Source organism: Gambusia affinis, linkage group LG12, assembly GCF_019740435.1.
Source record: "Gambusia affinis linkage group LG12, SWU_Gaff_1.0, whole genome shotgun sequence".
NCBI classification, from domain to species: domain Eukaryota; kingdom Metazoa; phylum Chordata; class Actinopteri; order Cyprinodontiformes; family Poeciliidae; genus Gambusia; species Gambusia affinis.
Genome location: NC_057879.1, coordinates 26,586,938 through 26,610,138, shown reverse-complemented (window position 1 = coordinate 26,610,138; position 23,201 = coordinate 26,586,938). Strand labels below are relative to the sequence as shown.

The window sequence follows — 23,201 nt, the reverse complement described above, 5'->3', positions numbered from 1 at the left end:
ACGAGGAATTGTTTTATTTATGTGAAGAGAAGACAGAACCAAACAAACCAACAAGAAAACGATGAGTTTGTTTCTGCTCACCAAGAGTCCTGAGGAGAACAAACTGCATCCCCAAAGCGAACGGCCGCTCCTGCTCTGCAACAGACCTGCAGCACAAAAACACAAAAACGCTCAGAAATGAAAAAATTAAGAAAAGAAAACAAGAACAGAGCTGCGTTACACTGCAAAAACACAAAATCTAGTTCCACTGTCGCGTTACTTCACTTATTTTCCATATTATATGTGAAATAATCTGACAGTGAAACTAGTATTTTTCCAGTCAGTATTAAGGAATTACTGACTTAAATCAAGCTCCTACATCTCGCTGAAGAGTTAACTGTAAGTTGGTTTTGTCTCATTTCAAGTTTTCTAAGCCATTTCTACGAGAAACCAGACAAAAATACTTGGTAAAATTTGTGTTTTGCAGTTTGCTGTCCCTGTTAAGGTGGTGGTTCCCACACTTTTTCCTTCCAAGTAACTTTCCATTAACATGGATGGAAGTTGATATTTTTTGAGACCCAAAAGTGTTTCGATTACGTCGTCAGGCAGGGGTGGGCAGTCCTGGTCCTGGAGGTCCAGGAGGTCCTGGAGGTTCTGGAGGTCCTGGAGGTCCTGGAGGTCCAGGAGGTTCTGGAGGTCCTGGAGGTCCAGGAGGTCCTGGAGGTCCTGGAGGTCCAGGAGGTCCTAGAGGTCCTAGAGGTCCTGGAGGTCCAGAGGTCCAGGAGGTCCAGGAGGTCCTGGAGGTCCTGGAGGTCCAGGAGGTCCAGAGGTCCTGGAGGTCCAGAGGTCCGGTCTCCTGCAACCTTTAGATGTGTCTCCACTTCAACACACCTGAGTCACATAACGAGGTCGTTATCAGGACTCTGGAGAACCCGACTGAACTGAGGAGGAGATCCAGCTGTTGGATTCAGGTTGTTGGACCAGAGAGACTCTAAGAGCTGCAGGACACTGGACCTCCAGAACCAGAACCAGGACTGACTAACCCTGGCCTAAGGAGTCGTAACGAAATGGCTTCAGCGTATTTCATTGTAAAGTTCTTAGGTCAACTCTGTTGCTCTGTTGATAACCAAGCAGAAGCACAAGTCCTGTGTGAGAAAGCGAATTACCTGAGGGTGACGATGATGGCGGAGGGCTGGGCGCAGGCGGTGATGAGCGTGACGATGAAGAGGAAGATGAGGAAGGGGATGAGGGTATTGCAGGTTCGGTCGCACTTCCCGGAAACGGCGTAGCCGTTCTCATTCAGGTAGGTTTTGACGATGACAAGCTGCAGCTGGTTGCTGCCCTGACCGCCGGACGACGGCGTTATGACCTGGCGGCTCTGGACGCAGGCGCAGTCCGAGTAGTTCCTGATCTGAACGACACAACGACACATCTGGAGGTTCAGATATCACCAGGAAAACAAGACTGACGAGGTGTGGAGACACACAATCTGATGGTGGGAATACATGTAGCATTCATTTTGGGTTTTTAAAGATGGCCTCTTCCTTTGAATCCAAAGAATCTGCTGCTGGCCACGCCCCCAAACTTTACCCTCACATGAAAAGGGCTGAAAACAGATGCACAATTATATAATTATACATCTTTGAAAAGCAAAAGTGGAGCCTCCAGCACAACCAACAACGCAGCAAAGTGGTTTCTGGATGGTAAGTGGACAACAAAACTCTTTTTCTTTTCCAGCAGCCATTGTACAGAGCATACAACGGTAAAACCAGAAGACCAAACGTGCTGGGGATCAGCTGCGGTTGCTAGGCAACAGGCTGGACTTTGCTGCAGTTGCTAGGCAACAGGCTGGTCTTTGCTGCGGTTGCTAGGTAACAGGCTGGACTTTGCTGCGGTTTCTAGGTAACAGGCTGGACTTTGCTGCGGTTGCTAGGCAACAGGCTGGACTTTGCTGCAGTTGCTAGGCAACAGGCTGGACTTTGCTGCGGTTGCTAGGCATCGGGTTCTGATAATACATTCCTAAGGTTTTTGAAATGGCTCATTTTCCAGACACCAAAAAACATGAATGTATTGCCAAAACCCAGTTGTGTTTTTTTAAGCACTTGGTTTGTTTTTGGAAGCAGTAGAAACCCAAAGTGAAGCATAAAAACATGCAAAATGTGTTTTTTTTTTTAATTTACTTATTTATTCCAATAGTAATAATTTTTGTACTACCAAACAATTTTACATAATAAGTGTTTTTAATGGACCATCTAAGCGGCTCTTTCTTTTAAAGAGTTGAATGCTAATATTTGGGACTTTCTTTATAATTTTGACAAAATTCTGCAACCAGTTCCTATTGTTAAAAGTCTTTGATTGCATGTTTTATTGTGTTTCTTAGGAATTGTTATTTTAAGTTGGTATTCTGTAGAATAAATAGAAACTTTTCTGTATTTCTGACATACGAAATACAAATACATGTTTCTGAGGTTTGCTGCTGAAATATTAATAGTAAAACACATTTGCATGTGCATTTCCCCCCTCCCACACCTGTTTCTTACCCCGTTTGTGTCGTTGGCCACGCTGCCACAGCCGGCCAGGCAGGGGTTAAAGTACGTGATCCCGTCGGAGCCGCAGACCGGCGCGTACTCGTGAATTTTACATCCACAGTTCACATTACAACCTCCTGTCAGGTTCCTCTGAGTCATGGTGAGCGTCGGTCTGCAGAGAGGAAAACACACTCAGAGGCAAAACTAATAACAGGAGATGAGCAGCAAGAAACACGTGAATTAGTGACGATTTAGCAAAAAAAAAAAAATAGATTGAGCAGAGCAAGTAGGGAGGAGAAAGAAAAGATGAAAGGAGAAAGGCAGGACGATGGAGGAAGAAACACGTGAAAAGACGCGGCAGCCATCCAGAGAGCGTCTGTCCCAAGCTGTCCTTGGACTCTCTCCATCTGAGTCATGTAATCTCCCTGAGAGACGCTGCATCCATCAGAAAACGCCTCCGTTTACCGACTCATTTTGCAGCATCTCTGCTCTGATCTGCAGACTCCACGAATTTACAAAACGGGCCCCGGGGTCAAACTGGATTAGATTAAAACCTTTTCTGCTCACCGGTGGAGGCGAGAAGAGGCGAGGGGGGGGGGGGGGGGGGTAACCTGCAAAAAGCTGTTGAAAATGTCTGCAGGTTGTATTCAGAAACCAGTGCAGGAGTATTTCAGTCAGTCAGCTGCACTGCAGCAGGGCAACGTGGCTTCAAATGAACACCTACAATCTATTTAATCCAAATCTCAAAACATTTTCCTTCCCTCACTTTTTCCTTAAAAATAGGATTTAAATGATAAACTGCTTTTTTCACTTAAAACTGGGACTTTTTAAAAATCAGTGATAAGGAATAATTGACTCAAAACAAGCTTCTATACCTTTCTGAAAAGTTACTTATAAGTTGGTTTTGTCTTCAGATATTTGCAGTGGAACTAGATAAAATTACCTGGAATGATTTTGCAGTGTGTAATTATTTCTAAATTAGGGTGGCTGAACATAGATGCATGCCACACTTTTCAGATTTTTTATTAGGAAAACATTTTAAAACCATATTATGATGTTGGTATGTCACATAGACTTTTTTGTTGAATTATTTTAGTTAATAACTGAATAAAATGAAGCAACATGCAGGAAATTCTTGATCAGATTTGATACTGTATAAAAACCCTGAAACGGCTCGTCATTTTTTAGCATCTCTCCCTGTGTCTCTCTGCGTCTCTCCTCACCCGGTGGTGTAGGGGATGTTGATTCCTCCGAGGTTGATGCTTTCGCAGCCCACGATGAAGAGCGTGGAGAAGCAGAGCAGCGACACGCCGCTGCAGATCATCGCCAGCTTGGCCGACTCCCGAGCGCCCAGCTTCAGCTTCTTAATGATGTAGCCGCCCAGCACGATGCCCACGCCGGCGCTGGGCACAATGATCACACCTGGGGGACAAAACAGAACCAGAGCATCAGAAGACCGGGCTGGCGCCGCCTGCTGAGCCTAATGATGCATTTTAAAGAAAGTCCAGTCAGTTTTTCACTTACAAAATAACAGAGCAGAAACAAGAAACAAGTCAGAAAATGTAAAAAATATCCAGAACTAAATACATTTTTGTGCAAATTATATGTAGCTGTTTAACTGCAGATGTTAATAACAGACTAACAACACTGTGGGGAAAATTCACCAAGATGTTTTAACCCAGAGTCTGTGCATCTGAATTCCTAATTATCTGCTGGATGTGATGCGTTTAAAGTCCATTGTTAATCTGATGCACAAACAAATACAGTGTGTTTATTTTTATGTGCAAAATGGGACAGAAAAGTAGGAACTTTGCATTAGTTTGTGGATTCTGCAGAAAAAATGTTAACATTTTGCAGCTAAATTTATATTTTTAGGGAAACTAGTAAACAACAGAAGTATTGTTCTGCTTCTGTTCCTCAGTTTTTGCTTTTGTGCTAAAATGCAACATATAAGCTTTGCAACAGTCCAGAATGTCTCAGAATTACTAAAAGCCAAAGAAAGGACAGTAAAAAAATCATTTCTGATTTTATTACCCAGGAAATGTTTCTGGATAGTAAAAACGAGGCTGTTTGTCCAGGAAGGAAAACAGAAACACAACAATGTATTTATCTAAATTAAATTCAGTAATTCTGTTTGCAAGCAGAACTTTTACTGTTTCTACATTAATATGACAGGATGTGATACCTCTTCTACTTTCCTGTCCTACAAACAAAGGTAGATGTTTTTGTAGGATTTTCATTCATTAATAACTAGAAATGACAAAAATGTAACTACAACTCTCTTCCCTGACCATCATAAACGTAAAGATAGCAGCACAAATGTGGTTTTAGGCACACCAGGCGGTTTGCTAGTTTTTTATGGAGCTAAATTGAGGCCATAAAGTTTGTTCAAAGAGAAAACCTTGAAACAGAAAAAACCTTTGAAAAAAAAAATTAAAACTGAAAAAAAAAACAACAACATACATTTGAAACTGAAAAATGCTCAAAACTTCTTTTTGGATTCAAGATTGTTTTTCAGTTTCAGGTGGTTTCTGTCAAAACCTTGTGGAGATTTTTAAAGGGAAAATGTTTGTCTGTTGAGTCATTACTTTGCTATTGCATGAGCTTTATTTTTTAATTACTATCTGGTTTTGGACAAACCAGCTTTGATCTGAGAGCTCTGATCCATTTTCCCATCAATTTCTGTCAAGTTCAACTTTTCCAAGCTGCTTTTGTTTTTTGCAACCATCAGTTTGCCCTAAACAGCGACCAGCAGTAGAGAGAGCTGAGCATCCCAGCCGCCGCCTCCGGGCATCACCATGGCAGCACACAGCGAGTGGGAGGCCACGCAGGACGGCGAGCGTGGAGCCCAGGCAGAAACCGTGGAGCCCAGGCAGAAACCGTGGAGCCCAAGCAGAAACCGTGGAGCCCAAGCAGAAACCGTGGAGCCCAGGCAGAAACCGTGAAGCCCAAGCAGAAACCGTGGAGCCCAAGCAGAAACCGTGGAGCCCAAGCAGAAACCGTGGAGCCCAAGCAGAAACCGTGGAGCCCAAGCAGAAACCGTGGAGCCCAGGCAGAAACCGTGAAGCCCAGGCAGAAACCGTGGAGCCCAAGCAGAAACCGTGGAGCCCAGGCAGAAACCGTGGAGCCCAGGCAGAAACTGGAGCCAAGCAGAAACCGTGGAGCCCAGGCAGAAACCGTGGAGCCCAGGCAGAAACCGTGGAGCCCAAGCAGAAACCGTGGAGCCCAAGCAGAAACCGTGGAGCCCAGGCAGAAACCGTGAAGCCCAGGCAGAAACCGTGGAGCCCAAGCAGAAACCGTGGAGCCCAAGCAGAAACCGTGGAGCCCAGGCAGAAACCGTGAAGCCCAAGCAGAAACCGTGGAGCCCAAGCAGAAACCGTGGAGCCCAAGCAGAAACCGTGGAGCCCAAGCAGAAACCGTGGAGCCCAGGCAGAAACCGTGAAGCCCAGGCAGAAACCGTGAAGCCCAGGCAGAAACCGTGGAGCCCAGCCAGAAACTGTGCCGCCTCTCAGCTTCTTCCCTACATGCATCAAATCCCATCAGCCTCTATTAGTGAACTAATAAAATGTTTATAGATGGCCATAAATTAAATACACGTCAAAAACACAAATTTGATCAAGCATTTTTGGTCTAGTTTCTAGTGCAGATACACTTGAAATAAGATGAAAACTAACTAAAATATAACGTTTCAGCCAGATATAGGAAAAATAATTATTTCACTTTTATGGAAAAATGTAAGATAAATAATCTGCCAGTGGAGCTAGTACATTTTCATCAACATTGAGGAGTTATTGACTTAAAATAAGTTCCTATATTTTTCTAAAAAGTTAAGTGTAAATTAGTTTTTACTTATTTCTAGTGTATTAAGATATTTGCACTAGAAACTAGGCCAAGCTGCATTATCTTGTAACTCTGACAAGAAAACAGTTTTATGAGTTTTAATGACTGTCAGTGCGGCTAATATCGCAAATGCCTGGCAGTGTGAAGTATGTCTGGTCAAAACAGATAAAAATCTGCGTCATTAATCCTCCAGTGAATTAAAAACCTGAACAGAAAACCTGGAAGCGGAACACAGCCTCCAGCCTCCGACACACAGGTCACGATAAACACCAAGGAGGGGAAATGAGCTAAAGGACCAACTGAGAGCAGTTCTCAGCCTTCACAATAATAACAATAATAACATTGTAACACAACAATAAAGAAAGTGCTTATAACGGCTTATCTTACTAGTTAAAACACCAAATATACCTTAATATGCATCAACACACAGCAGAAAGCGTCGTAGCGGAGCCGCAGAAGCTAACATCCACGGTCTGCCTTAGTTCGAACTTGAGGGCTCAGCCAATCAGCATCAAGGGAAATGAATGCTGCTCTAGGATTGGCTGCTTTTACAAACGCCAACCAATAGCACATCAAGTAGGATTATCAACTTTCCATTTTTAAGGATATTTTCGATAGGCTTTATGAAAAAATATATATTTTAAGGCTGCAAATTAGAATTATTTTAGTTATTGATTAATCAATCAGATAACGGATAATATAACCACATAAGCATTTTTTAAAATAAAATATCAGAAATACATTAACATATGGAAATAAACAATTCGGTTCATTTTATTGCCTAAAATGCAGTTACATAGCATTTCTTTAGAGTACACTTGGTCATTTGCAGATTATTGTTTTGATGAGTAAGAGGTGCTTATGAAATGAAATAACATTAAATCAAAGACGCTTTACAATGCTTAATAGGAGATTTAGTTTTTACAGAATTTGAACCAGCTAACGATAAAACGATGATATTAAAGAAGTTCTAGATAGATTTAGAAACTTTTTTATCTAATATGCAAATATGTATGGCTTATGTACAGCTTTGGCTTAATGACTTCAACAGGATAAGAATCAGGTGCTAATAATACATAATATATGTATTTCCTCCATTAAAGTTTGGGTTTTTTGAAAACATTCAGCTCAACATTACTATACAGCAATTAAAGATTGTCATTTATTTTGGGATTTTTAGAAATCTGTACCAAAAGAATGTGTTAGAATGGAGGATTAGATGTAACGTTTCAGGACAGGAGAGCTTTTTAAATGTAAAAGCAGCTCTCTGGGCTGGATTTTACTCTGATGGGCATAAAGTGGGAATCAAAATGTCTGAGTGGCAGATTAAATCACGACTTCACAGACGAGACTCCTGGTCCAGCTGAGACGGTTATGCAACAAACGCTTAAAAGATCTCAGATATCAGACGCCTCCCAAGGCGTGACTTCATGGAGACTCAGCCGAGCATCATGAGCTCAACCTTTCAGAAACGTTTAACTTAATTATAAACTTCATGAAGAGTTCCAGCGACTAACATGCTTCACCTTATCCTCCACATTTTTATCCCTAAAAACAAAACCACTCTGAGCATTATTTGGTTTTAAGAACAGATGTTTTAACAAACTGGAACAAAAAAAAGTCACCAGCTGCATGTAGGGTTAGCCATTAGCAGTAAAATACACCGAAATGAAGCCTAAAAAAAACCCCACATCTTCTTGAGCTCCACATTACTGCTGCCCTATTTTCTTTCCTAACTTGTAATTTTCCACATTTAATTATGGATCGACTAAAGATTTAATATTCCCTACGCTGCTTACCATCACTTATTAACTCTACAGATTCAAAATTTAAGTTTATTCTAATTTATGTCGGGATATTTTTGAGTCGGGGTCCAAAATGTATCAGCATTAATTAATGTCGGAGTTTTAACATTTTGGTACGGCTCTAAAACTGGAGTTTTAAATAATCCATGTTTATTTTTATTTTGATTGGTCATGTGGTCAAACATAACAGCATTAAATATATACTTATTTGTTATATGAATATTATTAAAAAGTCATAATATTTCAAGAATAAAGTTTATATATTATGAGAAAAAAGCCATTTTATAACTTATTGGAATATTTTGATTTAATTTATAAATACTTTGACTTTAATCTCATATTATTATGACTTAATTATTTCGCTTTATTCTTGCATAACTTTATTCTCAAAATATTTTGACCTTCTACAACTCTATTCTCAAAATATAACAATTTTATTCTGGTATTATTTCAGTTTTATTTATGTCATTTTATCTGCTAGTATTCTCAGTGGTACCTATTCCTGTAATCATGCAGGTAAATTGAGTTTAAATCTTATGATATGTAAGAAGTTGTAAGAGTGTAAATGCTGATTTAACTGCATGTTTTTGAACATATCTGTGTTTGTTTGTGGGGTTTTATGAATATTTGGAGAGCAGTCCTGCAGCTCCGTCTCCTCGCTGCTCGCCTTCATTTGGAGACCAGCAGTTTCTGTATTATTAATGCTGGCTTGCAGCCCTGGAAGTCTCTGCAGAGCAGCTTAGATGAACTGAACGGAGGAGAGCAGAGCAGGGTGTTGTCCCGCTGTCTGCTTCTCCTCTCAGACGTTAAATAAAGAAACGTTTCCGCTGTGCTGCTCTCACCGGTGTAGATGCTGGCGTTGGAGGCCGGGATCCCGAACTGCGACTCGATGAACTTGGGGATGAAGGTGATGAAGGCGGTGACGATGGCGCTCTCTGCCGTGTAGGACAGGCTGACGAAGACGAAGGTCACGTTGCTGAGGATCCTGACCGCAGCTTTGGGAAGATCTGCAAAACAAGGGAGGAGGAGAAAGAGTCTGGTTTTACTAAAAAATCATCTGCGGGGGAAAAGAAATAAAGTTCTGCAGGAGGAATCAGCAAAGATTTTATTATGACGTCTGCTTCATATCACATTAAAACTGGTTCTCTGTTTGTTCCCAATCTAATTCTTCTGCTCAATTTAAAATCAAGCATTTTAAAGGTAACTTTTCTAACAGCACCAAACTTTAGAGATAAAATCAATATAAAGGAACAAAAAAGACAAGTTTATGACATTATTGATTACTGTTATTAATCATGTTTTGTGAGAGTTTTTTACATTTTGCTGTAAGAAAATGCAAAACAGAATAAAACAACATTTTCTGTTTTATTTCAGACACTTGACCTGCTGTGAGATCAAAACACTAATTTAACAAAAAGTCCCCTAATTTTAATTAAAAAAATTAGGTATAAAGTATAATTTGATCTTTATTTCAGTTCCACAGATCAATAAGTAATTGAACCATTAATAATAATAAATATTCATTATGTTGAAACAATCCAAAGAAATTGATTAAAAGGTAAATGACCTTCCTGCTCAAATTAAATTCTTAAACAAAATATAAAAATAAATATCTAAAAAAATATAAATTTCTTGCTAATTTTCCTGGCATTTAGCAAATTGAAATAATCTTGGTAATTGTAATTAACCTAAAACACTAAAAGTTAGCAAGATTTAAATTCATATAGTGATTAAAAAAAATACGTTTGCATCTTTTTCCTAGAAGTATGAAAATATCTGGTCTCAACTGTACATAATGTTTTCAATCTTATGCTTTAATCAAACATTAAAATTCACTTTATTACAAAACCGTTCAGTTGGAATATCAAGCACTTTCAAAACCTTGAAAACAATTGAATTTGAGATTGAAGTATTTTGAAGGATTCAATCCGTGCAAAACCTGAACTAAAGCTACAAAGAAAAAATTAAACTCTTGTTTCTTTCAACTAACAGAAAAAAGCACTGAAGAAACTAAATATGAAATTGTAACCACTAGTTTCTTTCTTAATACTTTGCACCGCAGCAGAGATGTTTTTGTTCTTGAAAGCGGCTCTAAGACAGAAGAAAGATGGCGGCCGGCTGAACCTTTGATGTCCTTCCCGAAGCCCATGGACGAGGTGGCTGTCTGCTGCTTGCTGTTGTTGCTCTTCTCCTTCAGCACGTCGTCGTCGCTGGACATGTCGTCCAGGCTCAGCTTTTTCCTCCTCTTCTTCTTCTTGTGTCGAGGAGGGAGCTTCTTGGGGAAGGTGAACATGGGGAAGATGACCAGCAGCATGGCGACGGCGCACAGCAGGAAGCCGCTCCACCTGGGGAACAGGAACCGAGTCAGTCGTCCAATCAGAAACAGAAACAGAAACAGAAACAGAATCAGAATCAGAATCAGAATCAGAATCAGAATCAGAAACAGAAACAGAAACGCTTCCTTTATGGGGTTTCATAAACATTCACATCATTTTTAAATTATGAGGTACTCCGATCAAAAAAACGCAGATGAAGATTCATAATATTACGACACTCAAGTTGTACGAGAATAAAGTCGAAACACATTAATAAAGTTGTAGTAAAGTTGTAGTATCATGAGAATTCTGTTATTATTTTCTTGTAATGTTATGATTTTATTTTCATACAAGTTTATTCCTGTAATTTTATTTCATTTTTTAATAGTATGGCCCAAATACTTTGTCGTAAAAAGCATAAAAATAATTTTCTGTGATCGACCAACACAAAGTGGTGCAGAAACATGAAAAGGAAGGAAAATAAAATGTGGTTTTCAGAAAGATTTAGCATTTTTTGCTGGAAGGTGAAAACTAAAGATTTTGGTTGTAACATGATAAAATGCAAAGAAGTTTACGGGGTATGAATACTTTCGCATGAATATAAAATATTGGAGCCAAATTATTGCGACTCAAACATTTTAAAACACCTCAGATTAACATTTTGAATCTGGAGAGTGGGAGCAGATTTAACAGGAACATTACCAACATGTTCCAGTTTGTTTTCATTTGCAGAAGCGACGGGAGATCAGGAAACACACACACACACACACACACACACACACACACACACACACACACACACACACACACGCCTACACACACACACACACACACACACTCCGCCACCCCAGGTGTGAAGCGACCAGCCTGGACTCTGATCATTTGATCTGGATGTTATTGGATCCGTTCACAAACACCCGTCCTGCCTTCAGCTGCTGTAATTCATGCAGGAAGCCCGACGGCTGCTTCCTGCTGAGTCACCGGCTACGCAGGCGGAGAGACGGCGGCTTCGCTAGCAGCTCTGAACATCTGAATCATCAGCAGCGGCAGTCAGAGAGACGGCAGAACGATTTATAAAACGCATCGAAACGGAAAGTTCAGAATGATTAGAGCTTCAGAAAAAGAAAAGAGACAAGAAAACCTTCCTAGAAAACGGCTTTGTTGGATGGAGTGAGGGAGGGAGGGATGGATGGATGAATGATTTAAGAACTGGACTTTTTTCATAAAGTTTTCCTTATTTTTTCACTTAAATCTCCAGTTAATCAGTAAAATAAAATGAAGATGGGATCAAATTAAATCCCAAGGCCTGTAAAAACATGTTTACTAAACATATTTACAAAAGTTAATAAATCTAAACTTTTTTCTTTTCTTTTTGTACAACATGATTCATTTTTTGTAAACATTGTATTTTATATGCAACTTGTCATCATCTCAGGTGACTTGTATGATATTTTGGGATTTTTATGAATATGAACAACACTGAAGTATTAAAAAATTCTGAAGTTATTTTTATTTTTTATACTTTTTGGTAAAAACATGGATCCTGCAGCCAGGAGAAGTTCAGCCCTGGGTCTGACGGTAAACATGTTTCCTGCTGTAACCTTTGACCTCCTCCCCAACAGAGCAGCTGATTGGTCTCACCAGTTGCCGATGAAGCGCGGGTCGCTCTGGTCGATGTTCACCATGGTCTTTGGGTCGACGTAAAACCCGATCAGGACTCCGCCCAGCAGGTAACCGGCCGCCGGGCCCAGAGCTCCCATCACATACATGATGGCTGCGAGCAGAAACACATAAACATTAAATTATTACGATTTTCATCACCACTAGGGGGCAGAAACAAACACAAACACGCATTTATTACGTTTACTGCCACTAGGGGGCACAAATACCCATTTATAGCTTGAATGGTAAAGAGTAGATTTATTCTGGTTCTTGTTTCCTCTAGTTTTGCTTTTTTAAACACCCTAAAACCATCTGCATTGTTGGGATTGTTAGTTTTAATATTTTCTCCACTTTGTTGTTCAGGTAGAGCATCAATTAACACAAATAAATGTGAAAATAGGATTAAATGCAGATACTGTGTGAAGTTTAGTGAATCAAATCACAATAAATGGTTTTTATCATCACTTTTATTGTCATAATAATAACATCACAAAATATTGTGATAAAACTTTAAGCCCATATTGCCGTTAAAATATTAATAAATGGGCGTGCAGTGGGGGCGTAGGGGATAGCACCACCCACATTTGGAGGCCCTCAGTCCTAGACACGGAGATCACAGGTTCGATTCCCGGACACGGCCGACGTTTGCCACATGTCTTCACCTTCCCCCCTTCCTGTCAGCCTACCCTCAAATAAGGGACACTAGAGCCCATAAAAGACCCCCTGGTGGGGGAAAAAAAAAGATATTAATAAATAGTTGTCTGCATTTTTTAAGTTCTTCCTAAAGTTAAATAATATTAAAATACTTTTGTTTCTGTGATTTTTTTGCAATGAAAATCAAAGATTTTGTGGTGCTAATTTTGTAATAATTCCCTTCTTTATGGCAGTATGTGACATTTTTTTAATTGAAAACCTGGAAAAACTGGAGGAACTGATTGATGTAACTTGTAGAGGTAAAAACTGCTAATTTGATTAATAAAATAAAATTTAAACACACAAATGTTTTGTTTGCGTGTCTGGAGTTGAGAGGGCCACAGAAAGTGCTATGGCGGGCCGGATTTGGCCCCCGAGCCTCGAGTTTGACAGGGTTTACAGACTACTGATCATTTTCTGTCTCATGTATGAAAACATCACAGTTTCGTCCTCTGAGAACTACAGAGAATGACATTTGACATCAATTTGCTCATAAACTCAGTGGCATTTTCTATTTTTTTAAAGATTTATGCAACGATTCACACCATGACTACTGAAACAATGAGAGCGGTGAGAGCCGGTCATGTGTGCAGATCATCTGACGGAGCAATAAGAGCCCGGCTGGAGGCTGGGAGTTAAGATTTCTCCAATTAGAGGGAATTAAAGCGGGTAAATCTCTGGCTCCGGTTGAAAGCAAACACAAAAATGTGATGGCGTGACTTAAAACTCAAAGCTGGGCCAGGCACAGAACCAGACTGAGGCTTAGTTACCGGTCCAGTAAACCCACTGGGAGCACTGGGTTCATGTCAACGGTGATGGTCTACTTTCAATAATGGTTTTATTTCTGACTCCTGAGTCAGAAATAAAAATACTTCTTAATTATCTTTTTTGTTTTCAGCAAAAACAAAAAATCTAAATTAAATGTCTTAATACATTTCAAATAAGACAAAACAGGATAAAGGAATTTGTTTTAATTCAGTAGTTTTAGTTTCATATGCAGATTTTTTCCACCTATAAACACGACAAAACTTCTTATTTTCTGTATTTTTCATTTGTTAAGAGAAGGGGATTTTTATTTTTGCAGTGGTATTTCTGTAATACTTTTATTTTTCGTCCAACTGAGTGGATCTCAGTTTGTGACGTCAAACTGCTAAACTGATCTTAATTCAAGTTATGAACAGTAATATGATCAAAGAGTTCAACATTTCAATAAACAGTTAAATAATTATTATCAGATATGGTCAGTTTAATAAATTAGTAAATATTCGCAAAAAATAAAATTACAAAATATGATTTACAAATTTAACTAATTATAAAAACCATTTTATAGACCAAGAAATGATTCATTTTATATTTCATGAGAAAAACAGAAATATTACAGATAAATGATAAGTTGGCAAAATGATGAAATTGTGTTTTAAAAAGTCAGACAGAAATCAGATTTATGTTCCATGTTACATAAACAAACTTCCTGCTTTACTTTTATTAAAGAGAAGAAAGTAAATCAACATGTTTGTCGTACTAAGAGCCCAGAGAGGAGAAATTATTCAACAGGTTCTGCAGAATATTGAATTTATGCAACAAGGAAGCAGCTTGGAGTTTTCAACTTAAAACTGTAAAAAAAAATCCCAGAAAAATCTTTATATTTTGGTCCGTCTCATCAGAACCAGAACCAAACTGCTTCCTGGTCCTCCTGCATCCCCACAGACAAGCGAAGCTCAGGATGATAAAACATACGGCCTGCGCTGACGGCTCGGCCTCCAGCAGCATGGAGGATAATCCTGGACGGGGAGCGAGGGGAGACCCGGCGCCGGCCTGCAGCCGCGTTACGCAACCAGCTGCACAGCATCGGGTCGGATCAGACGGAACCAGGCTGACAGAAACGTGAAGACAGACAAACGCCCAGGACGGGGAACGTGATAAATAATCCGGACAGAGACTAAAGACGGCAAGCGATGCAGTATTTTCTGTCCTTGTAATAAAACATCCAAATGAAAACGGTTTTTTATTGCTGGATCCTCATTTTGCAGCAGTGCAGATAAATAATCCTGCAAATCACTTTATAGGGAATAAATCATGCTGATCTGATTCTGTAATAATTCTGCTGCTTTTAATGTTGATATGTTTTCATTTATTGGCACAAACAAAAAATAGTGAGAGAAATCAATCATAAACAAAAAGTCTTATGATCTAAAGACACCAGAAATTAATTATTTTAATCATTTTCCTGCATTTTAAATATGCAGGAGTTCAACACAGCAACAGTTACGTGCAGCTGTTTACCACCGGCTGATTGATTTAGTTTATTCTGATGTTGAGGTGAGCATGAAGGTCAGGCTGCAAAGAATTAAAATAGAAGCTGTGCTATTTTTAAGCTGGTGAAATATCCGAACCTTCATTGTTGTTTCTGTTTTTGTGCAAACTAAATAGTCAAAAGTTGTTGTCATGGTGACGGATTCTGTAAACCAGCTGACTGACCATGTGCAGCAACATGTGTGGGAGGGGCTGTTACCATAGCAACAGCAATGGCAGGGTTTCCTTTTTAACGGGTTTGAACTGGTTCTGACCCGATTTGTTGGATTTAATCCTGTTTTTTCTCCTGCTGATCATGAACGGTTTGATTCTTGGCCTTGAAGCCAAAATAAAATAAAAATACACATGTACACATTTCTGAAAAACAAAACCTCAGCAGGTTTTTCATAATCGCCTTAAAGGAACTGCAAAGGACATTTTATTTCCTTTGCATGACTTCTCATGTTTCCTCTGTTTTAAAACACATCTCAAAGTTAAAATTACTAATATAAATGTAACGAGTAAATGTACCTACTTACTATCCAACTCTGATCAAAGTAAAGCGCCTCGGCTGCAGCTGATTTTCCGCCTCTTCGTTCCCTGATTTTCCGCCTCGTCGTTCCCTGATTTTCCGCCTCGTCGTTCCCTGATTTTCCGCCTCGTCGTTCCCTGATTTTCCGCCTCGTCGTTCCCTGATTTTCCGCCTCGTCGTTCCCTGATTTTCCGCCTCGTCGTTCCCCGATTTTCCGCCTCTTCGTTCCCCGATTTTTCGCCTCTTCGTTCCCCGATTTTTTGCCTCTTCGTTCCCCGATTTTCCGCCTCTTCGTTCCCCGATTTTCCGCCTCTTCGTTCCCTGATTTTTCGCCTCTTCGTTCCCTGATTTTCCGCCTCTTCGTTCCCTGATTTTCCGCCTCGTCGTTCCCTGATTTTCCGCCTCGTCGTTCCCTGATTTTTTGCCTCTTCGTTCCCCGATTTTCCGCCTCGTTGTTCCCCGATTTTCCGCCTCTTCGTTCCCCGATTTTTCGCCTCTTCGTTCCCTGATTTTCCGCCTCTTCGTTCCCTGATTTTCCGCCTCTTCGTTCCCTGATTTTTCGCCTCTTCGTTCCCTGATTTTCCGCCTCTTCGTTCCGTCCATCACAGCCAACAGGCCTCTGGTTCCTGCAGCGCCGCCTCCACTCTGCCGCCCGGCCGTCCCCTCGTCCCTCCATGATGGAGTCATTTATGATGAAATGTGTGGGAAGGGAATCGGACCGGAACCTAATCATCTCTTTGAATCTATGTAGGTCAACAGCGGCCACAATTGAAAGACTGGAGCATGACCCGATTACAGGTCAGCAGAGAGGATCCGGTTTCCTGACACCACCGCCAGAGCTGGGTAGTTACTAGTTACTTTTACTAGAGTAACTTTTTGGGGGGGTAAAATTGCTTTAAGGAGCATTGTTTAATTTGTACTTTTACTTCAGTAATTTTATTATGAAGTATTTCTGCTCTAACTTGAGGAAAACTTCTGGATTTTCTGAATGAGAAACAAACATGTTTTGACCAGAAATTCACCTGACACAGAATCACACCTGCAGGTTTTGTTAAAGTTACATAAGCTGTTTGTTGAAACAAACTTTTCTATTTCCAATTTGTTTTTGTAATTATGTTATTTATATTAATCATTTTCAGTGCGATTCCTAAAATACTAAACTCTCCACAGTTTTATATTTTGGTCCGTCTCATGTTGTAATTTTAAATATTAAATGATGTTTTGATGACTTAGAACTTAAATAGACCTTTTTTACCAAATACTTTTTTCCTTGAGTGAAAATATGTTGAAGTTCTGCTGCTCTTACTTGAGTACAATAATTTTTGGGTTCTTTATCCACCTCGGACCACCACTTCATTTCCATTAACATCTTAGTCATTTTAGAGACGCACCAATCCAATAACAATATCTGATCGATCCTGATATTTAAGAAAATTCTAGATCAGGTATTGGTGATAATATTCATGATCTACGAGAGACGATGTCGCTCTTGGTTCTGTTGAAGTGAAATCTGATGAGGTACTAATGCAAAGCAGATCGGAGACCCCTCCAAAAGCAGGAAGTGGACTACAGAGCAGGGCATTCTGGGTAAATATAACCAAAACAAACGTGCTAGCCTAACGCTAGTGGGAGAAATGGCTCATGGTGTTTTACCAACAGCAAAAGATAAATCCAACAACCAATAAAATCTGATGCTACTCCATTTTTCTTTACATTTTTGTGTTGTTTCCTTCAGTAGTTCTTAATGCAGCGCCCCCACAGGTTCGGAGGGGAACAGGTTTTTCAAACTGTTTTATTGGTTTGACTCAGAGCAGAGAGACAAAATAACCACAGCAGCTAAAAATTTAACAAATGTTGCAACTTTGGTTCCCAACCAAACTGAGTTTATCAGGAGTAAAATCAACCATAAACTGCACTTCACACCAACAGCTAGATGCTTGAGACCTGAACAGTTTGACATTCAGCAGGACGCATCAAAACTAAACTTTTTTGCACAAACCTAAATATTTGAACTGAATAAACAAAACATTTCATCTGAAATGATGATTTGGGGTTTTACAGGAGATAAACGGGGTTAATAACAGCATTCTCCTCTCGTCTTACTGCTGCAAGATTGCTTTGCTTTTTTCTCTTCTGCACTGAAAACATGTATATATTTATCCTTTAGTTCAGTTTTCTGACTCCTCTGCTTATTTTCCCAGGACCATACGCTTCAGAGGTTAAACAGTCTGATGTAACAGCCTTGCATCCAAACTATAATCTCCTCTTCAATCGCATAAATATAACCTCCTCATCGCTGCATCCAGAGCGCTGGAGTAAAAAAGTGCATCTGAACACGCTTCCTGTTATACAACAGGTAGGTTCAGTCCCATCTGGTCGGATCTGGTTTGAGTCGGCGCTGCGGTGTGACTCACGTCTCCAGGCTGGAGAAACCAGCTTGTGGCTGAAAGCAGGTAGAAAATGATGCAACCTTCTGCTGGAGACCGACTTCACTCCAAACCCATTCAATAAAATATTACTGAGAAGGCTGTTATTATCACCAAGTGAAACATTATCTACATTACACAAAGGTGCATGTTGGAAGCCTTTATTTCTGTTAATTAAGATTATTTTTAGCTGACAGTTAATGAAAACTGAACAGTTAATGGAAAAAAATATGTGGGTTTGTTTAATACCTGCTTAAAGGTGCATTTATTATAATAAATGAAATTAATCTATTTTAATTCACTGAATGTGACTTTATGTCATAAGACTCAGAAGAAATGACTTTTTCTTTTTTAAGAAAAAAGCAAAGAAAAAATATATTTTTGGTTGTTCATAATTAAATATTTCAGATCATCAGAGAAGTTTAGAAAAAAGACAAACAGAAACCGAGTAAAAGCAAAAATCTATTTTTAAATGTATTTTAAAATGAAGGAAACAATCAAACCTAAAAAATCCAGCTGGTTTTCAGCAGAAATAAACCTTCATTTCTGCACCAGCCACCAGCTGACTCCATGGTGTTTTCTTCAAACATGGTGCTGCGCTGTGAGGTCACTGTCGAACCTCATCCAGGAACAAAACGGCAACATTTCCAGCTGCTGCGGCTCTTTCTCACTGCTCTGAGCAAAACCAACAAAACCCTTTAAAAAACCTGTTCCCCTCCTCGCCTGTGGGGGCGCTGCACCATAAACCATGGAGACTCTTTAAGTACCTAAAATAAATAAACAAAACGACAAATAAAATTAATTATGAAGCCACTGTGAAAAAAACTGTCCTATAAAAGACTTTAGACTTAAGTCATCCAGTTTTTGGTGAAGAGAGAGAAAAAATGATAAAAAAGGAAATTATTGGGTTTGTTTTAATTTAATGTGATTAATAGATTTATTGCTTATTGTAACAAATTTTGGGCACAAAATATTGTGATAAGTTAAGGTCCAGATCAGCAACAATAAGGACAGACATTTATAGTCTTTGTTGCCCCTCAGCATTAAAATAAACGGCTGCGCTTGGATCTTCATCCATTTAAAACTTCCTCTCCAACAACATGCTGCGTTAGAGGATCCTTCAGAGAATCTGCTGATCCTGATTACTGGCCCAATTAATCGGTGCATTCCTGTTCCCTAAAATGATTAAAGCCAGCGCTGCTGCTGCTGCTGAGTTGCATCATGGAGCCTCGATCCTCTGCTGTTGCTGCGCCACTAAAAGCCTCCAGCTGCGGCCGGACGGCCTGGACGAGCCCGAACCAGGGAATCCATGCAGCCTCAGCTGATCAGAAATGTAAAGCATCATTTTAAACTGCTGCGTGTTTGTATGCAAAAGTCATTCAACAAGCTCCAAGCTTGTAAGCTTTCAACCGGCCAATGTTTCCCTGGCTGTTTGCCTCTCCGCTCGGGTTTATTTATGACACGCAGCCCTGAAGCAGCACTTTTTCCTGTCAGAGTAAACGCTGAGTAAGAAGCCATGCGGCTTTGTGAGACGGGCCGGGCTGGAGGCCGCGCCGACTGGGTCGAGATGGAAACGGGGACAGACAATGAGACGTTGACGGAGAAACGCTGACACAGCAGTCTGCGTCCGACGTCACCAACCGACCAGTTCACCACTGCAGCATCAAAACCCACGAGGACCTGGTGGTTTTAACCGGTGAGGACCTAACTGACGAATTTCTTGTTGCCAGGGGCAACAGCTGAACAATTTGACTCAAAGTACAAAAGAAACCAGATGTGATATTTAAAACGCATAATTTCCTGAAGCGTGATGGAGGAAAATGTCATTTCCTCAGCTCAGTTTGGGTTTGGGTTGTTTCAGACACGTTTTTACAAAGGTAGGGCCACTGAGGACAGAAAAAAGGAGCAAGTTTCCTCCAAAAATGATATTTTTAGATTAAACTAAAAAATTTCCTAAATCAATCTCAAATTTCTGAGTTTTTTCTCAAATATTTCCAACTTTTGAAACAGAGAAACTTCCAAGTTTTTTAACATTTTTAAATCTTTGTTTTTCTTGCACATTTTCTGCTTCTTGAAGTTTTTTCCTACAATATTTCTGAGATCAATCTCAAACATTCTGAGTTTTTGCCTGCAATGTTTTTACTTTTGGAGCTCTGAAATGTTTTTTTCATAGAAAATTTCCGCGATACTCTCAAACTTTTTGCCAGAAATTCAAGCCATTTTCTATCTACAACGACCCAAATATATAAACTAGAATGTAATTCTTCCTTCTAGGACAGACCCACACACAGATTCTACTAGACTGAAATAAAACAGCCTGATTATGTGAAGCCATCAGGAGCTCTGACTCTTTCTGCTGTCCACTGACACCGACTGATAAAACTGAAGTCCAACTGACTGAAACTCTGCGTCCATGAAAACATGAAGACGATTCCTGGCAGGAGAACCGGAGCACAAACACAGCTGTTAGAGAAAAATGGTTCATTTTCCCATGCAAGTCCTTCCAGACTGCAGGAACTTCATGGTTTATAAAAACATCGAAGGAATTTTCCCTACTTGCCAATTTATTACAACAGTTAGTGTTTCACTGCAACAGAAACGTTAAAATAAACATAAATAATTTAAATATACCAACTAGAACTCTGAAAAAATTATATTTTGTCAGATTAGTGCTTAATTATTTGGGTCTGGTGTTCTAATGATGAAGGACTTCTTGGTTTAAGTGATGGATTCTCACTATTTAACTTCAAAATTAATCGAGCAGAAAGAGTTTCCATGTTGGCTGAAAACCATAATAACATAATAAAACACCGCTTACCGTTTATACATTAGAATAAATTAACATCCACCTGAGCAAGGAGGGGCTGGACAAGAGGCTGAGTCACAAAGCTGCACTGTTAAAAAGTCAAAACGCATATTCACAGAAAGTTTAGTGGAAGGAAGAAGTGCTGTAAAAAAAAAAAAAAAAGAGGGAGAAAAAGCTCCAGGGATACACGCAGCATGAGAGGATTTATGAGTTTATGAGTTTTAGGTGAGCTCCATAAGATGTGGATTGAACAGATTTAGAAGAATAAAATCTAAATATAATTTATTGTCTTGTAGTGGAGAACTTCCTGTGAAACGGCAGCAAAGCAACGACTCACACAAAAACAGAATATTAAATATACATAAAAACAGAATAAAGAATGAAAATACTGCAGTACGGGCAAGATTTCAACATAAATACCAAATAAATAGTTCACTCCAGTACAGAGGAATGTTCATTAAATATATATATATATATAAGTATATATATACACACACAGTACAGACCAAAAGTTTGGACACACCTTCTAATTGAATTCAGTTAGAAGGCGTGTCCAAACTTTTGGTCTGTACTGTATTTCTTAATTAAAATAAAATTAATTTAAAAAAAATAAAAAATGTAAAAAATGTTTTCCCTTTTTAATTTAAATCAATGTGCGTCTTTTTGGGCATGAGAAACGCTGAAGCAATCTGACTTGAATGTAATTTGATGAGCCCATAAATAATCTGAATAAATAATCTGACTGTTATTAGCTGGTCTGCTGGACTGGAAGCGCTGCTGTTCAACCGGTTGGTCGGGGTAAAGAACTGTTGCATTGTGGGTTATAATGGAGCCCGGGGGTTCTGTCGTGTAACTGCCCCACATTTCAGCTCCACAGATGACACAGTGGCCCAGTGTTGGGGCAAACGACTCCCCAGGGAAACTGTGTTCCTACATGAGGATCCACCATGAGGTCGCTTAGAGAAAACTGAAAATTAAAACCTTAATCTGTCAAGTTCTGGAAACGCTGCCTAGAAAATCCAAACTAGAAGTCCGCAGCTCCGGATCTGCAAGGATCTTTCGACTTTCTGCAATTTAAATATCCAAAATAAATAAAGAAAACAACAAAAACAGCAAATAAAATGAATTATGAAGTTTCAGAAACAAAACTGTCCTGATCAGACTGAAAACTTTTATCATCCAGTTTTTGGTTGAAAGAGAGAAAAGAGAAAAACAATAAATCATGAAAATGGAAATTATTGAGCTCATTTTAATTAATTATGAACTTAATTTATCTACTGCTTGAAGCAATAAGCTGAAAAACAAATGTTTATTTACACTGTAAATGCAGCAGATCCTGATCCAGAAGGTTTTCTTGGCGTCTCTGTTTGACTGTCAGACGCTCAGGACACCGCCTGATGAAACCATCACTCTAGTTTATGCTCTCTGGTGCCTGTTCTAGATGAACTAGCTCTTTGCTAATTGAGTCTCCAGCGTTTCCATCACTGATATATATTTGTACCAAATTACATCTGAATCAAAACATTCCTTCTGTTTCTATTATTCTATAACTTTTATTTTTCTTTTTTGTCTTTTCTTTTGGGCCGTTTAAAAAAAAATCTACTTTTCTTGCACAGCTTTAAAAATCTGAAATGTTAGAATATTATTAAGAATCTATGTTCAATGGTTTCTGTTAAACATTATTATTGAGTCTCATGGATGTTTAATGTACATTTTGTGTGATGATCATAAAAGTTCATCACTAAGCAAAGTCAGAATCTCACAAAGTATATATGAATATTAAAATAATTCATGGATTCAGTAAGTAACAAACCCAAATGCATTGCATGTTTATGTATCTCTTACCCCATGATGGGTCATTCTGTAGTAATTCCTTATTTATGGGATCTAACTGAACAACTTTCTGGGTTTTCTGATGAAGTTTCATCAAAGTCAGGAAACAAAAGCTGCTGTAATTTACTTTAAGCCTAAATCTAATTAAACAGCAACATTGGATGATGTTCATCACTGAGTATTGTTGATGACGGCGCCGTACAGAGCAGCAGAACCTAGAAGACCCGGTTCTGCTCCGTTAACGCCAGTCAGGGCCGCTCCACATCTAGAGATTCATTTTTAAAGTATTCCTGCCTCCATGGCGGCCAAACAGAGCGTCTCTTATTGGGGTCACAAAGAAATATTGTCCTGAATTATTCTGGCGACGTCTGCCGAGCCTTCAGGCATCGGCGCGTATCGAGGCCGACATAGAAACGCTCAAATCAGCCCAAATGAGACGAAGATCAGTGACTTTGTCTTTTCTCGTTTCTCCTGAACTTCAGTTGAGATG

At 39.5% G+C, this 23,201-nt stretch overlaps 1 protein-coding gene across 1 annotated transcript in view; it reads right to left on the bottom strand.

Annotated features, from left to right (window-relative positions):
- The window catches only part of LOC122841667 (solute carrier organic anion transporter family member 5A1-like), a 36,005-nt gene that overhangs the window by 5,833 nt on the left and 6,971 nt on the right, over positions 1 to 23,201 (bottom strand). The window contains exons 2-8 of the mRNA XM_044135185.1: positions 12,109 to 12,241; positions 10,277 to 10,497; positions 8,995 to 9,159; positions 3,731 to 3,929; positions 2,520 to 2,679; positions 1,146 to 1,390; positions 82 to 146 (exon numbers count right to left, since the gene is read on the bottom strand). Of these exons, the coding sequence (XP_043991120.1) occupies positions 82 to 146; positions 1,146 to 1,390; positions 2,520 to 2,679; positions 3,731 to 3,929; positions 8,995 to 9,159; positions 10,277 to 10,497; positions 12,109 to 12,241 (1,188 nt within the window). The remainder of the gene's footprint in view (positions 1 to 81; positions 147 to 1,145; positions 1,391 to 2,519; positions 2,680 to 3,730; positions 3,930 to 8,994; positions 9,160 to 10,276; positions 10,498 to 12,108; positions 12,242 to 23,201) is intronic.